This window comes from Taudactylus pleione, unplaced genomic scaffold (genome assembly GCF_031769625.1).
Source record: "Taudactylus pleione unplaced genomic scaffold, aTauple2 ptg000322l, whole genome shotgun sequence".
NCBI lineage: Eukaryota > Metazoa > Chordata > Amphibia > Anura > Myobatrachidae > Taudactylus > Taudactylus pleione.
The window spans coordinates 202,389-222,807 of NW_028284723.1; the positions used below are offsets into that span (position 1 = coordinate 202,389).

Consider the following 20,419-nt stretch of genomic DNA (forward strand, 5'->3'; position numbering starts at 1 on the left):
TGCTTTAAAAAAGGCCTCCATGGAGAGAAGGGCACTATGATTGGAAGGTAACCCAAAAGCCCAGGTCTGAGGATCTCCTTGAAGGAGCGAAATTACTAATCAAACACGTTGTGCCTTGGTTCCGGTGGAAATGAGGCGTAATTTGAAATATAATTTAAAACTTTCTCGAAAACTAAGAAACTCCTTGCGATCCCCTGAGAATCGGTCAGGGAGATGCATCTTGGGTTCCTTGACACTCATCTGAGCCGAAGTGGAACGAACATCCTCTACCCTGAGGGGGAGCTCCTGCACTTTCTGAGTAAGGATTTGAATCTGGCCTGCCAGAACCTGAGTGGGATTCTGTGATGGTTCAATTCATGTCACTGCTGATTTTGTCCAGCTATAATGTTACGGTTACGTAGGGTAGCCCGTGTAAACCCCTAGAACCCAATGGACAAGGTCTTCTGCCACTAACAACTGCCCGCTGTTCCCTTAGAACTCATTTCATTCGCCAGTACTTAGGCAGCAGCCTCGACTTAAACTTGGGGTAGTAGTAGTTTACACAGATTCCCTAGGAAGATGGGAGTACAATGTGACAGCTAAAGAGCTGGTGATTGAAGCACAGTAAGTCCAGATGGAGCGACTTGAGAGATGGAGATGCAGCTGTTTGCTGGTGGTATGGCTAGAGAACTGGTGGTGCAGCTTTGAGATGCGGCTGAGAGCTGGTGGAGTGGCTAGAGAGCCGGTGGTGTGATGCGGCTATGAGAGTCAGAGATGCGGCTGAGTGCCGGTAAGGTGGCTTGAGAGCCAGGAAAGCAACGTGGAAGCTGAAAAGAGGGGATCCACTGGAATGACAGGTTCTAGAAGACACGAAGACCATGCGGCAAGGCTGGGCTCAATCACAGAAAATGCTGAGTCTAGCAATGGGAACCAGAAGTGCACGTATGGAGAAGCTATAGCCAGCAAAGCCACGAGGACGCTGCCTGGTATAAAAGGATGAGGAACCAATTAGATTAATGGACGATCATCCTGTGTTCCCAGTAACCCATGACGTTGAATAGTCCTTAGTTCCCCTATCTAGAATGTACTTGTGCTCATATTAGGACATTAAAATGAATAATTTAAAAGAAAGAATACATTTTGTAGATTGGACTATATTGCTGACAGTATTTATTAGAACAGAGAAGCATTTAAAAGAGCCTTTTTCTCAATTGTATATACCACAGACTGATCTTTGTGATGCTTCCTGCTATGTTTTACAGAAAAAATTACCAGTAACCTACTAGGCTGCATTTTAATTTTATCAATTTGGGGCCTATTTATCATAAACAGCCCTTTTGTGGCTATATGTGAGACTTTTATGTCAATAAGCGTAAGATGTCTGCCAGACAGAGATGTGACACCACAGACCAATAGGAAACTGCAGAGAGATGATTGGTCTGCATAGTCACCGGGTGCCATTTTTCTTTTTTTGTCACTTTGACAAGGGGTATTTCCTTTTGTTTGTAGACTTTTACAATATACTGTGGATATAAGCAGAGTGGGGGGTGCAACGGAGGTGATTGAAGGAAGGTGCTAGCCACATCCCATGATGCAGGCCACACCCCCTGTGCAGACCACACCCCCACAGCACTAGTCATCCACCACCACATCGCTAGTCACACCCCCATGCGGGGCGACACAATAGGTCCTACATAAATCCCAGCTCAAGGCTTAATCCGGCACTGCATGGTACAGGTGACTTCTTGTACCGGGAAGCAGTCTGGAAGCCGACGGACGGAATCCCGACTGCCAGCTTCCCGACTGTCTAATCCCGGCAAGGGCCAAATGACAGGCATCGAAATCCCGACGCCTAGCATTTTACCTACGTCGGGGGCCCGACACCCGGCTTACCGATCGAAGGGAAAACGGGTGCTGGGTGCGGACAGCTGCGGGGGGGAGGGTTAGGTAAAGGGGCTCCCGAGGGGGACAGGGTTAGGCACCCCCCGGGAGGTTAGGGTTAAGCTAGGGGAAGGGGGGTTAGGGTTAGGCAGCGGGGAAGGAGGGGTTAGGTTTAGGCACTTAGAGTGGGAATTAGGGTTAGGCACTGGAGGGGGAGGTTAGGTTTAGGCACCCTTAAGGGGGGGTTAGGGTTAGGGGGGGAGGTTAGGTTAGTTTATACTTACCTTAGTGCAGTCAGGATTTTCACCCATGTCGGGCTGCCGCTGTCAGGATTGCCGGCGGTAAATCATACCGAGCCCCTTGTACCAATCTGCCTTTATTGTTTATAATTATGTGTTTTTGGTGTAAAATGTGCATCATACATAAAACATACCATTTTTGGAACCTGACACAAGACGATCCTGCCTTTTTTTATTTGTAATTTTTTTATACACTAGCAAGGTCACTGCCGACAATAATCATGATCATCATCAACATGGATCTTTAACAAACCTTTCAGCAGTAGCAATAGATGCAGCCCAACAGGCATATATGTGTCTGTGTCCTGGAACGACTGATCCACATTTATGTGAAGGTCTAAGTTTAGCAAAGTGTAGTGTTTCTGGAATGTTTCAAGACGTTGTTTGCAATACAATGAGACTACAATCAAATCCGCCACAATTTCACCACAATCATTCTCGCCATGATACAATACGCCCTCCAGATGTTTCTAATGTTAAACATACAACTCACCAGATATTATAGCTAGAAACGCTCTGGAAACTCCCCAGAATAACTCACCAAACAAAAGACAACCCTCAGGCTTGCAAAATTAATGAGATTCAATATCTGTGGCTTATTAAAACACATATATGGCCTATAAGAAACACATTCAAACCGTAAATAAATCTGACCAGGGCCCATTTCCTCTCTGTGTGGCTGTAGTCATGGCTGGATCCTTTAAAGCTGTGGAATTATTTATGGGTGGGCTCCACACTCTAAGAGGCTGATTCTGAGTCATACTAATCACTGTACACGAATGTGTAAGGAGAGTTTTTGCATACCATACTGTGCATTCGCAGAAGCGAATTTTGCACATTTTGCTTATGTCCGTCCTATTCTAAATTGGAAGCAACTTGGCCCAATCTGTCTTTCTGTGAAATAGAGTGTTTTGGGGCATGAACTAAGCGGTGGCAAAGAGATTGTTGTAATTACCCTGACATGTAAGAGTGTCATGAGCATGTATCAAAAGCTCTGCGTGCTTCTGAGTTGTACATACTGAAGGGAAGACAGTTTCTGATGGATCTCTTGTACCTAATATGAGGATGGTACAAGTGCCGATACGAATGATGACGGTTGTGTTGGCTGGTGTAAAATCAATGGGCACTACTGGTTTCCGCTTGCACACGCACAAACCACCACATTAGTTGAGCTGATACTCTCATTAGCATAAAGTAGTGAAATAGGTCCAATGCGGCTACCTGTAACTACAGCCATCTTGCGAGCGACTCAGAATCAGCCCCTGAATGAGGAGGGTGCAAGACCAACACCAGATGCAGGGCCCAATTAGGTATGAGCCAGGCGTACCTATAGATCCCAGAGTGTGATTTCTGGTTATCCTTGTCATGATGCGTATATCCTGCATGTCAGGCCTATGGGAAAAATTTTAATCTAGGCAGATACCCGAGAGCTGGCTTCTAGGTATGGAGTACTTGCTGTAACCGCTATCAATGCCTTTATCTATACTAATTTAACAATGTTGGAAGTAATTGTACCCACTTTTCTGCACTCTCATTTCAGGCGATTCAGGATATGGGTGTCAATCTTGGCTTATAACACCTCTTTTGAACCAACATGGCCCTGCTTGTCATAAAATCAACAAGATGCACATAGCCACTCAGAATGTGATAGAATGCACCTTTGCACTATTGAAGAGCAGGTTCAACTATCTAGATAGACCTGCTGAATGTCTATATGACCCTGAGACAATAGGAAACATTGTTAATGCATGTTGTATGCTTCATAATATTGCCCTAGGTCAAGATATGGTACATTTGGGCAATATAGAGGCATATAGCAATGAGCCAGGAGTCCCTTTAGCATCTCAATATATGGTCAATACAGAGGGGGGGGGGTGGCAGGTGAGGACCATTTGCCAGTACTTCAAATGTAAATTATGTAAAGCATGGAAAAATTATGTATGTTTGAGGTATAAGTGCAGTAATATAGGCCCTGATTCAGAGCCGGACGCTCTGACCAGAGCGCTCGCTCTGAATCAGGGCCCACCTCCATTAATATGGAGCGTCCTCCTGGACGCTCGTATAGCTGTGGGTCACCACCCACAGCATATACGAGCGTGCAAAATGATGGTCGCGATGGTCTTGAGCCAAAATCACTCCCACTTGAGCCAAAATCACTCCCGGCTTCAGACGGTAGGCGTTCCCTTGGGTAGGCGCTCCCTCCGTCGTGCGCATGCGCAGTGGGGAACATCGACCCACTTGCGAGCATACTGGTGCTCGCGAGTGGGTCTGAATGACCCCCATAGTACCAAACTTTTTTTTATGTTATAGAGGTTCTATTAATCTACATGTGTGGGGTGCCACAACAACTCATTCTTCCTTGTATGTGGTAAGTGTACTTAAAAATGTTAATCTTAAAAAATTTGATAAATAATACAAGGTATATTAAATTTTTCATTTTAAAGTCAGTCTACCCAAAGTGCAAGTTGTGTAAGACATATGTTGAATCCATTGTAATGTATTTGTTTGTACAATATGCTGACATGTATTTAGACAAAAGTATATATAGATACATAATATCAAGATATAATTGAAAAGAAAAGCAAGGTTGATTTTAAATTATGCTTTACTAGTTGAAAAAATTACATACACATAAAACATTCAACAGCAAAATGTAAATAAATTTGCAGTTTTTTAGATTGTCTGTACCCTTCTTTGTGCCTATCTATGCCTTTACTTAGTCCTTGCCTCAGTGGACTTGTGTGAGCTGAACTTGGCAATGTGGTGGTCTGTCTGCTTGCTGTGGGAGCAGGTAAATGGTCATTTTGCAAAAACAGCTCTCACTGCATGCATCATTATGGCTTGGATTTGGTCACTAATTTCTGCACTTATGTCTTGTAAATGGTATTTATTGCAGTGGCCATTCTGATGCAGGGACATTGGGTGGTGATATTGGCTCTAGTGAGTTTACGTAGTTGTGAGGTAATTGTTGTAAATTGTGCTGGTTCTTGCCTCATAAAGGCCATGTGAATCCTCTGGGACTCCTGTAGTGACTGGGATATCTCCTCCATACTTGTTATCCCTCAGTACTGGAAGTGGAATTAATGAAATGAGGACAATGAGATGGTCCTGAAAATACAAGATATTGTGTAAGTATTAATTAACTTCAATTGCTTCATAATACTCGTAAAACACTATTGCTGAAAGCTTAAACCTTGTTTATCATGTACGTCTAAAAAGTAATTTTATGCATAGGTGTAGCGTGTAGCCAATGTGCCTGGAGCATGCCTATGTAACAGCGCCCCCCCTCCTTTGAACTAGGGCATAGCTAGCATGTTAGGCTAATTTGAGGTGGAAGAACAAATTATAAATAGTCTAACCTCTTCTGCTGTATAATACACAAACAAATTATAGTTTAATTACTTTATAATTTATAAATTTCACAAATGTGAAAAACCCCTCCGATACTCCCCGGAAATGTAACTCACAGGGACATCAGTAAACTACCACTGTCCCTTACAAGTTACATTTAGTACATAGTGGGGATAGTCATGTAAAAATATGATTATCCTCGATGCATAGTACGATGTTCTTGGGACATATGCCTTGGTAGGCATCCCTCTCCTCCTCCTCCTCCTCCTCACTGCTAAACTATCTCTCACTTCTCCAGACACCATAGTTCACCACACAAAGAACAAACAAAAGAAAACAAATAAAAAAGACAGATCAAACAGACACTATCACACACCACCTGGAGCGATTTCGGGATGATATGCCATTTCGTAACGACATATCGACTATATCGCTCAGTGTGTACCAGTGATTGCAGGGCCAGTTGTAGGCACGTTCCACCTGAGCTACTGCGTATGGGGACCACCCATAGTGTGCGCGCCGATTTCCCACCGCCATTTTCCTTCTCTGACTGTCCCTTTAGCCTTTAACTGTCACTGCCTGTCTGAAAAATCCCTGCTGGCATGCTGCACCTGCCCACACTGTCTGCCCTGCTTCCTGGCCTTGAGGACACACCTACCCGCCTATACTATAAGCCAGCCAGCCAGGATTGGGCAGCTCTGGGCGGGCTGGGCTAGACGTGACGTGAACCCTTAAGAGATGGCGTGTGATGTCACATGCTATCCCTGCCTGCGCCTTCCTTGACTCCACGCTCTGGCTGCAGTGGACGGATGGTTACTGGCTGCGCTGGTCTGCCAGCGGCAGGTGCGGTCTGCGGAAGCGGACACCAGTACCAGCGGAGGACTGTGGACATGATGGTGGTCCGAGGAGGACCAGAGGAGTCGAGGATAGAGAGAGACAATCTCGCTACAGACCGGTGACCCAGTGATGAGTACTGCAGCTGGCACGTCACTAGCCCTCAGCCAAGCGCCTGGCCACTACTACTAGTCCTGACTGACACAGCTAGGCGTGTATCCACTACACGAGAAAAATTAGCGATTGAACAATTACGACATCATCATCGATCAATCGTTCATTAATCGTGTAGTGAATATGCCGTCAATGACCAGCGATGTGCGCTCCCGCTGGTCGTTGTCTGCATTTGTCATCGCCTGAACATGCAGGTCAACCTGCCGATATTGACAGGTTGTGCATGTTTGAGGATGAGGGAGGGTGCCTCCACTGAACGACATATAAGACCTACTGACAGTCTTAGTAGAGACAGTCAGAGACTGTGTGTGATAAGGAAAGGGGGAACAGACGGTGGTGTGGTGGTGGTGGTCACTGGACTGGTGAGAGAGGTATCTGTAGATTGCAGTGCAGGGTGAGCCTGGGGAGGGCACAGAGTTTGAGCAGCAATGAAGTAGATGTGAGCTCAGCTGACAGCAGGTGTTGACGGGCATTCGTTCCAACATTTGTTGATCCAGTGTGTACCTAGCTTAAGACTGGACAGACTAACAGACAATAAATTACATGATCCATAAAAGCAGAAACAAAATATGACAAAAATACAGATATTTTCACAAAGACAATGCACACAGTTATTGATATACAGTACAAACTCATCAAATACCAACAGCAACAGACTATCTCCTCTCCCCTATTCACCTACTCATAGGGCCTGATTCAGAGCCGCTCGTAAGCGGCCGCTCGTTCGCTCCGAGCGATGTTCGCACATCTGCGCATGCGTATGGGTCGTAATGCGCATGCGCCAACCAGTCAGTGCGGTCGGAAAACGTTTGTTCGCAAAATTGCGAGTGCCTGCTAATTTGAGTGACAGGATGAGGCGTTTGTGGGTGGTAACAGGGCAAGGTGCTTGAAAACGGAGGAGGGGAGATCCGAACGCAGGCGTGCCAAACGGTCAAAACGGGCGTTTTAAGGGTGTGTATAATTAACAAAGCAGCGTCATCGACCACGTCACTTGGTTGTTTCTTAGCCTGAACTGTTCGCATGATTGCGGTAGGAAAATCCAACCACAAGCACTGCGAGCAGTTCAGACGCCTTTCGATGTACTCGATTAATCAAATAAATAGCGGAGATGACGTAGTATGCGAGCGGCCAGGGGGCGTCTTTACAAAATAGCGAGCGCATGTTTCGTTCGCTCGCTCAGTCATAGAGGCGTCAGCAGACCGCAAAGAGCGAGCACTCAATTTAAATAGCTGGCCCCTTTTTCTGAACGAGCGAGCGCAAATAGCGTCCGGCTCTGAATCAGGCCCATAGTTCCTTCAGAAACCACAGCACAAACAAGGCTTATGTAGGTCTAATGAGAACAAACTCCTGCAACTTTGGCTTACCAATAACTACAATGGTTTAAAAGCAAATGTGCAAAATGCAAATTGCACTAATCCTATGGAGGAGTAGATTATCCATCTGAACATGGGCGCTGGTGTCAGTGCATCTACAGCAACTGACTGCGACACGCCCGCCTCTGGCTATCCACCTCCCTTTTGCTACCCAGATATACCCAGTGAAATTGCCTCTCTCTGCATCCAGATTAGTTCTGCGGCTCCTTATGGTAACTATCGGGAAGCAAGCGCAGTGTGGCTCTGACACATGTGCAGACTGAAAACATCAGCTACTAGTGTGCATCATTGCCACTGCTTGTACCTCTGAATCTGGCCCTAAGGCCGTGATTCCCAACCTCGGTCCTCAAGGCACATTAACAGTCCTGGTTTTAGTGGTATCCATGCTTGAGCACAGGTGGTTAAATCAAAATGAATGAGGTACTAATTAAGTCACCTGTGCTCGAGTATGGCTAGCCTTAAAACCTGGACTGTTAGCGTGTCTTGAGGACCATGGTTGGGAACCCCTGCCCTAAGGGATATATTTACTAAAGTGAGAGTTTTTAGAAGTGGAGCTGTTGCCCATAGCAACCAATCAGATTCTACTTAACATTTAACTAGCACCTTCTAGAAGATAATAGCTAGTACCTAATTGGTTGCTATGGACAACAACTCCACTTCTAAAAACTCTCACTTTAGTAAATTAAACACTAAGTGATCTCTGTAAAGCGCTGTGTAAAATGTGTGATATGCAAATATCTGTCAATAAATTGTATGTCTTCTTATAACATCGAAAAATTCAAATGTGTCCTTATTTCACCTCAGGTTTTACAGATTTACAGTAAATTAGCTCATAAATGTCTAATCTAGACCATACACTTTATTTTCAATAATGGGATGCTTACATATAAACAGAAGCAAGCGCATGCTTGCAATTGGTGATTAAAAAAAAAACTCCCAGCAAAAGGTTTGTGAACATTGCTACATTATGCAAAAAAATCAATAACCTCTCCTTAAAATCAGGTTTGTCATAATAAACCTGACAGTTCAATATAAAAAACAACAACAATAAACAAAACAGTTTAACATTAATTTAATTCAATATCATGGAGACAAAGTTGAAAGTCATTATATTTTCTGAAGCCTCTTTTCAATAAGTATATAAAACATTAAAACTGCATTTGTTTCCTTTTATACAAAAGGGTGCAAGTGAGCTTGGTAAATCTAAGTCATTTTTTTTTTCCAGCAGCTGCATTTGCTCGCTTATCTTCTCCAGTCTCCCCCTCTCTCTCCCTTAGCTTGGTGGATGCTCAGTCATTTTGTACAGAGGCTGCGGAAGGATACTGGTGTTGGTCTCCCCCTCCCTCTCTCTCTCTCTCTCTCTCTCTCTCTTGCATCCAGACACCAACTTGGAGTTTCTGGCTGGGCGCATTGATCAGGTCTGCTTGCTGGGGGTGTGCTGAGGCTCAGACTGTCACTCATTTTCTGATCAGTGCCTGCACATAGCTTACAGAGCAGCTGGCAATCCACTCCAAAAAAGAATTCCTTGCAACATATTTAACAATCTGCGAGAAAAAAAAAGAAGCAAAAAGAATAGCATCAAGACCCCAGTCATACCATTGCACCATTCCAGCATTTTCAACAAGGGGGATCTTAAACGCCTATCTTCATCTTTGGACCCATTTTAACAAATAGGAGCAGCAGGAGAAATTCCTCGGTCTGTAGACATACAATGCTGCAAACTAAGGACCTCATCTGGACTTTATACTTCCTGGGAGCTGCAGGTATTTTATTTATATTTTCTCATGTTCGTTTTGCTGATTTTTTTTTTCTTATGCAAATCAAAGGATGATCAAACCTTGCATGGTGATGCTAGTATTTTTTTTGTTGTTGTTCTTTGTGTTTTCTTATGATGGCTTCGTTGCTTTTATGAAAAGCTGTGCATTAGGGTGTATTTATATACACAGTGTTTATTTATTTATTTTTTCATATTTTTTAATTCATTTGATATACTGTATCAGCGATCTGTGGCAATAGGCGAGGGGATTGGACTGCATAGCCCTTTTGTTTTAACACAGATCCGAAACCTTCTCTGTGGATAGGGTGTCATTCACATACATCGTTGTTAAACTGATTAATGCCAATCTCTGCAGCACAAATTACTGAATTATTGTACATTGGATTGAATCTATCATTGAGATGCATGATATTTTGTAACGGATTTCATGCCTATATCATTATGTGTGATGTCCTGGATAGTGAAGTATTTACTGTGCAGAAAAGAAGCTTGAGCTTCATTACCATGGGTGGTTCATTTCAACCTATATATGTTGATGAAAGAAACATTGAATGAGGTCCTATTGTGTTTTTTGTGTTCAACTTTCTTGGATGAGTGGCTTTTAAATCCCTGTCCTATATCATTTCATCCTGGAAATAAATCAGAGCTGTTTTATGTGATGTGGTTTTCAAATTAAAGATTATAGATGGAGCTGCCATAAATAGTAACGTGTAATATTTTTCCTGTGGCACATAGAACTTCATTTCTGTTTTAAGAATGGGTTTTTACTGCATGGTTCAGGAATGTGAAGTTTGTGGTTATGAAATTGTAATGGTACCCAGCTAACAAGAAAGGCTTGCTGAAGATGGATTAACCCCCTCCCATCTCCTACAGCCACATATATTTGTTTGCAAGCAGATTTGATGGTGAGAGAGAGAGAGAGAGAGAGAGAGAGAGAGAGAGAGAGAGAGAGAGTGTGTGTGTGTGTGTGTGTGTGTGTGTGTGTGTGTGTGTGTGTGTTCAGTTATTGTGAACATAATCGTCAATCTTGATGAATTGATGCGTTTTTTCTATTACAAGGTGCTTCTATTAAATCAGATAGGTGAGATCAAAATAAAATTTCGAGCTAATCAGCATCTGCATACATATTCGTAATATCCTGTCATTGATTGCACAAAATACGACGGTGATGCTCCCAGTGGATATCTGCACTTGTTTATGCAATAAGCGTTCATTTGAAATGCCATAACCATTCTGTATAATGAAATGCAATTTTTCAAACACATTGCAACAGTGCAGTGCTGTGGTAGGAGTGGACACACACAGAGGATAGTTTACTGTTTATTTTTCTTGTTTTAAACAAATAATTTGTATTAGAAATACTATGCAAGTACATCACTCTGTCATTATATATATATATATATTATATATATATATATATATATATATATATATATATATATATATATATATAATGACAGAGTGATGTACTTTGTGTTTAATAAATGTCACTGACTATGTTTTTATATGTTGGTGAGTGCCAGCTATGTATGTGCGGTTATAGGTGCGGATTACTGAGTGGATAGCCTGTTATGGTATAGTACAGTAATGCTAGCTAACGTTGAAACCCCATCTTTGGTTTCAAGTGCTTGAACGGGAGCAGGACTTCGTCCCTCTTGCAGTACACAGTCATTTGTGCATAAGATACCATTGGTTGTGAACAGTAACAGTTCAGTGTTGCTGTGGTAAATAGCAGAATACATTGCAAGCAATGATGTGATTGCACTAATGCGATGCAGGCAGTTTTGTTATCTAATAAGATGTTGACATATTTTAGTGACCCTTTTTTTAGTTGTGTTGCAGCTACAGTGCTTTTGTGCTGCTGCTGCTGCTGCTGCTGCAGTGAGGGTCTCTCTCTAGTCTCTGCCATGGGGAGAGGGGGATAGCAAATGCACAATCACACACATATAGTGCACAGTGCACACACAGTGACGGGGCTGCCGCTACTGCGCGCCCCCTGGGTGGAGGAGACTGGGCGCGCGCGCACGAGGCTCCGAGTCCCTGGTCCAATCAGGCACCATCTCCATGGGCGGGAAAATGATTATTCCCAGGGCGACGTTTTATCCTTCTCCCCAGCCGCTCACTGACAGAGCCACTGTCCTCCGGCTCACCTCCATAGGGGTGTGTGCTGCTGCTGCTGGGGCTGGAGTCTCATTACCTCAACTGCAGCCCCCTCATCTACAAAAATAAATAAATAATAAAGACAATGGTCTCATAACGCCACTGCCTCACCAATTTGTCTGAAATGTGGGATGTATCCAGACTAGTGATGAGCAATAATGGACTACATATACAAATACAGCATGTCCTAAACAAAAAGTAAAAAGAAAAGACAGTGAAATGTAATACTTTGTAGGTTAAAAATGATAGCTGCATTAAGGTGTATCCTGGTTACAAAAAAATATATGAGATAAAATTGTGAAATATATATCACCAACCAATCAGCTCCAAAATATCATTTCTTAAACACAGCCTGCAAAATGTAAGATAGAAGCTGATTGGTTGGTGATATATATCTCACAATTTTATCTCACATCAAACTTTGATACATATGCTCCTGTGTGTATATGTATGTATGTGTGTATATGTATCTGTATGTATGTGTGAACACTTTTCATTAGTCAAGACTGATTCAGAACAATGGAGGATGAAACAAAGTGACAGGCCGTTGGCTTGGGCATAAAAGGATTTTATGTGCTGTCCTTTACAACAGCCCTGACCTTATGCTCACTCCCCACAAGTAGTTGCCCTTGCATAACAATGCATTCATTTAAGCTTGTGTTTCTAACAATGTTTTAGGAGTTTTCAGAACTGATTTATAGGGCAAGCAGATGGCTTTTCCTTTCCCCTCAATTCCTTTTTTTTTTTTTAGTTAATGGAAAGGGCATCTGTGACAAAATAGGGCTACACTGATTTAAAAAAAAAAAAAAAAAACATTATGTAGGTTGTAATGGGACATCTGGACCTGTTACATTTAACTTGCTTTTAGTTACAAATTGTTAGTTTGTATAAAATAACCATTTAGAAGTATCTAAAATTGGCTACATTTTGCCCCATATAATTGAATGTTTGTTCTAGTAATATCTTGAAGAGCATGTAGTACTGCAGACTGTAGATAGATAGATAGATAGATAGATAGATAGATAGATAGATAGATAGATAGATAGATAGATAGATAGATAGATAGATATTGTGAATCTCTTTGACAATGAACTTGAAGTCTGAAGAATTGTTTAGGAGTAGACTAGGGGGAGGCTAAAGCAATTGGCCAGAGAGTGGGTGGGAATCCTAACCACAACACCTGCTATAGTCTGTCTTCAGGGAATTTTATTTTTTTTTAAGAAATGAGCTTCAGACTAAGCAAGCCATGTCATCCCTTGGGGATTCTGTTAAAGAAAAACAAATCCATATACACAGTATAATGAAGGCAGGTTTATGTTGGTCTGCCTTCTTTCCTAAATTAGCCAAATTGCCAAAAAATGTTGTCCTTATTTTATCAATGTGTCAAAATAAATAGGGTCCTATGTATCAAGCTGTTTTTTTAAATAAAATTGTGAAGAAACTGCAGTTTCTATGTAATTTAATGTATTGTTCCTATGTACTAATGGCACTATGCAGGAGATTTCAGAGAAATCTTCTGCAAAGTGCTAATTAGCAATTCAGATTGCAGTCCCCATTGTTATCAATGGGGACTACGACCTGACTCCTATGTACTAAACTCCAAAAAGCGAAACTATTCAGAGTTTTGCCTTAGTAGTTTACGCCATCTTCAGATGGTGTAAACTACTGTAAGCCTATGGAGGCGCCAGGAGCAGGAGAGAGATCTTTCAATGTCTCTATCGCAGCCCCCAGGCGGCTCCGAAAGATGACACTGTGCCCATGCGCAATGTCAGCTTCCCCCAGAAAAGTCTTTCACTTCTGTATAATTCACAGGGGCAGCGGTTACCGCAACCACTGTCTCTGCGAGTTCCCCTTTGTACATAGCGGGGATATTTTAATTAGAAGTGAAAATATCCCTGGTGATATAGATAGAAGATGATTGCGGCTGGTCCGCGATTATTAGTACATAGACTCCCCAGTCTCTACAAAAAGAGATTACACTCATTAGACTTTCTACTGTGCAAGTATTAGGGGAAGGGAAGTTATTGCATCTTTGTTGCGAGACTGGAGGAAGTATTCTAACCACAACTACATAACACAAACATTAAACAATCAAACAAATCACTTACAAATGTGTCCTGCTACATCTTTGGCGAACACACTACAAACATGCGCACGCATTGCGCCATGCAATTACCCACAGCAGCATACACTAAGCTATGCTATGATGCACACTGCGATCGCACCATGCAATCCTATGGCGGCACGGGTGTGAACGCAGTGCGCGTATCCACAAGCGGGCACACGCCTCACGCCATGTGTGGCACGGTTTTCTGTGTACTCAGCAAAGATGTAGCTGGATACATCTGCATGTAGTTTAATCACATATATATTACACACAAAATGATCATAAGTGTATGTGATTGCAACCTTGAAATATAGGTAGTGATGTAGACTGGACAGAAAAATAAGAGTAATTTATTTACAGCAGGGGTCAGGGAACTTTTTTACCTTTTACCCCAAAATATATTTAGATACGCCGACGTTACCCCCTTGATTTGAAAGGAAGGAAATCATATAGTAGTGCCCCCATATAATGCCCCTGTAGTTGTGCCCCCATAGTTATACCCCTGTAGTAGTGCCCCCATATAATGCCCCTGTAGTAGTGCTCCCATATAGTGCCCCTGTAGTAGTGCCCCCATATAATGCCCCTGTAGTAGTGCCCCATATAGTGCCCCTGTAGTAGTGCCCCCATATAGTGCCCCTGTAGTAGTGCCCCCATATAATTCCCCTGTAGTAGTGCCCTCATATAGTGCCCCTGTAGTGCCGCTTGTACAAAAAATAACACCTTAATCCTCGCTCCTGCATCCGCCGCCGTCCTGTCCGCCCGGCCGCTCCTCGGAACTGTGGGAGAGACGTCATGACGTCTCTCCCATAGTGCGCATGGAGAGAGGCGGAAGCTGGAGTTCAGAAGAGATCTCCAGCCTCCGGCTAATGCGGCGCTGCAGGGAAGGAACCAGGTGCCCGCTGGTAATAACATCTCAGCTGGCATCCGGCTTAGAGCCTCCCTGTGGCACAGCCGGCCATGCATATGAATCATTCTATATTCATATGCATGCCCGGCTGTCCGTTCATTACCCGCAGGAATTTCATTTTTACCCCATGTGGGGTAATTTACCCCTGTTCCCTGACCACTGATTTACAGTATATTATGGCAGGAGAGTATTCACAAAAAGCCAATCAAAAGCAGTTAGCCAATGCCAATGGTTATTATCATTGTCATCCGACAATTCCACACGCGCCTGACCACCTATAAATAATATTGCTTTCCCGGTGTATATGAATATTTTTTCCAGTTTGCATGTGTTCTTTACAAAACTTGCCTACTTTAGAGTTCCCCTGTTTCTGCTCATCTAAACGTAAGCAGCTATAAGTGGTAGAATCATGCAAATCTGCATGGTTGCATATGTGTACGCCCACTGTTGTAGGCACACGCATAGCAAATTCAAGTAATATACACAGTGTTGACCACCATAGTATTTACTCTGCACCAGGCTCATAGGTATGTTTAAGTTCATATTTTAAAACAGCAACAATATTAAAATAATAAAACAGCATTCTTTGCTTTTAATATCATTGCCGTTTTAAATTTTGAACTTAAACACGCCAAGAAGTGGTGAAAAAGCCCCATCTTAGTAAATAGTAGTTTGTTTTTAGATAAGTATTTACATTGAATTTGCTACTGAAACAGTTCATAGAAGCCTGTATGGTTAATTATATTAGTTGCATCTCTTTTGACCAATAATATTGGTTTAGTGATTTGTGTCCAAAATGTCCATTTGAGCTTTGCAGTTTCTAACTTCCATATTTATTTTAATTAGGCCAGGATACAGTATGTGAGACAAATGCAAGTCTTTAGTATGTTGGCCTTGTATAAAAAGATTATTTGTGTGTACTCACCGATAGTGGTTATAAATTACTGTACTGTATGTTAGGTCCTATTTTTTTTAATGGTTCATAGATAACAATGTGGTACTCCGGTTATAGTGTTAATATACTGTATAACCTCAATTGGTACAGTTGTTTATTAGTAAAATTGCATTTTAAAATGTACCAGTGACACTGTATGACCAAAGTGAATGCATTTATCATGTTCTTGCATTTGTGGTTTGTGGGAGGTGAATGTGGAACATTCCATTAACCCCAATTATTTCACTTGTGTTGAACGCTAGTACATGCATAAAGCACTTTGCAAAAAAGATGCTTCCAATGCTTGTGTTTCTGACTGCAAGTCTAAATGCTAGTGTGTATGGTATTATTGGGAACAGCTGGCTCCATTCCAATTGATTTTTATTAGCATAAAAAAAACACTAGTAAAAGCATGCACTTTGACAACAGTGGATAAAGAGCTTTAAGCTTCTAATACTTCTATCAAGGATCACGAAACCTTCTATTCAATTGCTTTATATAAAAAAGCTGTTACTAACAATCCGTAATATTTTCGTGAAAGGCTTGTTAGAACTGAAGTTCTGAATGTGAATGTACCCTAAGAGCTATAATAGTTATTTAGAATTATAAAAATTGAATGGGGTGGATAGTCAGGGATGTTGTGAGAATGCATGTGATGTAAGCACTTGCATGTGTATAAAATCCTTTTAATGTGACAAATAGTTTATTGATCCAAAGAGAAAGTACATATTTGCTAATTTATAATTAATAAATATGTTACTAACATGCACAACCTTAAAATAGATATTATCTCATAGACATTGCTACATAAGTTATAAACAAAAATTCCCAAGAGATATCAAGTGGAAAAACAATGATTGTTTTAAAGTAAATAAAAGCATAACGATTAACAAATAATGGCGACAACCGTAAAAAAAATAAATGAAGAATTCTCTCATATTTGCCAACTGTCCTTAAATGCCCGGTACAGTCCTAGGTTTTAAAGATTTTCATGGAAATATTACTATTTTTCAGTTAGTGAGCTGTACAATGCATTTTCTCTTTTTCTCCTTGGCTTGAACAATCTTCCCAAAGATCAATAATTATTTGTTCTTTATAAGGTAATAATAATTGCTTAGGAGTATAGAAAGCATACTGTCCTATTTTATTTTTTTTACTTTCTCTGTATTATGGTATATCTGGTGGCAGAAATAAAAAGAAGTGAGAATGACTTGATGATGCCAAGAAGGGGTGAGCATAATTTGATTATGCCATTTGCATTATGATGTGAGCAGGCAAAGCATATAAGAGGATACTAATGGCATCACCATGGCTCATAATGACGCAAGTTCCATCATCAAGTGGGTTATAGTGATCCAAGGTCTGTGAAAGAGTAAGGTGCTTTGGTGCAATGACTGAGTATGTAAGTGTCTATGTAAACTACAATATTATAAAATTTACTTCCTAGTATTTGAGTATGGATTGAAGAGGCCATGAGAACTACAGGTTGAGTCTCCCATATCCAAATATTAAGAAATATACGGAATATTCCGAAATACGGAATTATTTTGACATGACTGAGATAATAAAACCTTTGCTTTTTGATGGTTCAATGTACACAAACTTTGTCTAAGGCACAAATTATTAAGAATTTTGTATAAAATTACCTTCAGGCTGTGTGTATAAGGTGTATATGAAACATAAATTAATTTAATTTCCGTACACAAACTTTGCTTGAGCCACAAAATTATTAAAAGTATTATATTAAATTACCTGCAGGATGTGTGTATAAGGTGTATATGAAACATAAATGCATTCTGTGTGTATATTGGGGTCCCATTCCCAAGATATTTCATTATGGTATGCAATTATTACAAAATACGGAATATTTCATTATACAAAATACCCCTGGTCCCAACCTGTTGTCATAAAGATTTCAAGTATAAAAGGTAATTAAAGAAAAGGTAACAATTAAAGGGCTGATGCAGAGGTGAATATAAACCAGTTAGCATAGTTTACAATATCTTGTGTAACATTTGCTATGCACTTGATCAGATAATAAAAGTATGCAAATGGGGGAAGGCAGAGTTGAACACATTCCAAACGTATTTACACTTTTGACCAGAGAAGTGGTATAGTACACACAAATATGGGCCATTCAGACCAGCACATATAGCATATATGTGCATGTTAGTTGGTGTTCCTTTTGTACCTATTACAAGATAGGTACAAATTCACCCTGAGGATGATAATTGTAGTGACCAGGAGGCATATGCTAGTAATGCAGAGGCAGCCATATCTTCAGATGCGTTCAGCTCTACACATGTAAAAATACAAAATTATTTAATGCTTTTATGTAATGTATGTCAATTCTACTTTTGACTCTTCATCAGCCACTTAATATCTAAATACTAGTCACAAACTTACAATTACTAACCTTTGCTTTAAAATAAGCAGAAGTTATACATGTGAACCTACATTATGGGATAGATTTACTAAAGCTTCTAAAAGTGAAAAGTGGTGGTGTAGCCCAAAACAACCAATCAGATTATGTCTATAATTTTGGATGCAATAGAGAAATGATAGCTAGAATCTGATTGGTTGCTATGGGTAATGACACTTTTCAGAAGCTTTAAAATGGTGGCATGAAAATGTTTTTGCCCCCTTCCTGAATTCTTTTATTTTGCATATTTGTAACACAAACTTGCTTCAGGCCTTCAAATAAAATTGAATATAAGACAACTTGCGTAAACACAAAATATTGTTTTTAAATTATTTCATTTATTGAAGTAAAAACATTATTCAACACCAACTGTCCATGTGTGATATAGTAATTAGTTAAGGGGCCTATACATCAGCAATCACATAAGAATGATCCACAGATCCTGTGATTTTTTTCTTCAATCCACTAATCGGCACCCATAAATTACAGATATTTTTCAGGAAAGACAATTCTGCCAATCTTGAAAGACTAATTTTTTTTACTAGTGTCTTTTTTAACAGTGTCGGTGGACAAATTGGCTGATCGTTGCCATACACTAGCAATCTACAGCCCCGATTGGTTGGTGAAATCCAACATGTTGGACAACTTGATTTACAGATTCCAATCACTTTTTGGTCAGAATCGGCGATTGGTGTAGCCCATACATTACCATATTTCCTCCAGTCATTTGCAAAATGAGGTATTGTCCCAATCCATCTCAGAATTATGGGGGGTCTTTACTCAACCAATAAACCAAATTGAATTGATAATTGGGTTCAGTTAGACTAGATACAATCAGGCTTGATTACTGCCCTATTGAATCTACACATCACTTAAATAGAGCCTTTCCAGCAATCGGAAGCAATGTCTCAACTAGCAGCACAGTGTGCCGTGATCAAAAGAGATTCCATAAGAGATAAGAAATGTATTGAAATATATCAGTATGGAAAGGTTTACAAAGCAATTTGTAGGGCACTAGGACTCCAGCAAACCAACTATTATCTCCAAATGGAGAAAACTTGGAACAGTGGTGACACTTCCTAGGAGTGGCAGGCCTACCAAATTTCTCAGATTGGGGACTCATCCAGTAAGTCACAATAAAAACCCTGATGAGCATCTAAGTAGCTTCAGGCCTCACTCATTCAGTTAATGTCAGCATTCATGATTCCACCATAAGAAAGAGACTGGACAAAAATGGTATCCATGGGAGTGTTGCAAGTTGAAAACCACTGTTTACCAAGAGGAAAATAAATGCTTGTCTCACATTTGCTAAAAAAAACCACATTGATGACTCCAAGTCCTTTTGGCTGATGTTTTGTGGACTGACGAGTCAAAAATTGAAGACGTGTCCCATTACATCTGGCGTATAGCTAACACAGCATTGCACAATAAGAACATCATACCAATAGTCAAACGTGGTGGAGGTAGTGTCATGTTGTGGCGATGCTTTGCTGTTTTGAGACCTGGGCGAAATGCCATAATTTATGAAATGATCAATTCTGCTCTCTACCAGAAAATACTGAGGGCGAATGTCTGGGCATTAGTCCATTATCTGAAGCTCAAGCACATTCGGGTTATGCAGCAAGACAACGATCCGAAGCACAAGAGCAATTCCACCTTTGAATGGCTCAAAAGAAACAAAATGAAGGTTTTGGAGTGGCCTAGTCAAAGTCCTGATTTGAAGACAATTGAGATGCTGTGGCAGGACCTTAAACAGGGCAGATCATGTTCAAAAACCCTCCAATGTGGCTGAACTAAAGTAATTCTGCATAGAAGAGTTGGCCAAAATGTATCCATAGCAACGCAAAAGATTGATCTCCAGTTATCGGAAGTGTTTGGTTGCAGTTGTTACTGCTAAAGGTGGCACAATCAGTTATTAAGTTTAGGGCGGCAAGCAATTTTTCACATTAGTGAGATATGTGTTTGATCAATAGATCAATAGATGAAAATAAATTTTAAATAGTGTATTCTGCATTTACTCTGGTTGTTTTTTTCTCTGAAGATCTGAAACAATTAAGTGTGCAAAATATACAAAAATAAAAGCTATCAGGAAGGGGCAAAAATATTTTCACGCCACTGTAAATCTACCCCTATGTGTCTAAATTCAAGCCTACTATACACAAACCTGTCTGAAACTTTCAAAGTATACAGTCTTAAAAGGACTCAAATAGTAAAACTGTAA

General features: G+C 40.9%; 1 protein-coding gene across 3 annotated transcripts in view; it reads left to right on the plus strand.

Annotated features, from left to right (window-relative positions):
- Positions 1-9,350: 9,350 nt before the first annotated feature.
- The window catches only part of NCAM1 (neural cell adhesion molecule 1), a 397,179-nt gene continuing 386,110 nt past the window's right edge, over positions 9,351-20,419 (plus strand). For all 3 annotated transcript variants that reach the window (XM_088443021.1, XM_088443025.1, XM_088443022.1), the window contains exon 1: positions 9,351-9,654. In XM_088443021.1, the coding sequence (XP_088299147.1) occupies positions 9,603-9,654 (52 nt within the window). In that variant the 5' untranslated portion in view covers positions 9,351-9,602. The remainder of the gene's footprint in view (positions 9,655-20,419) is intronic.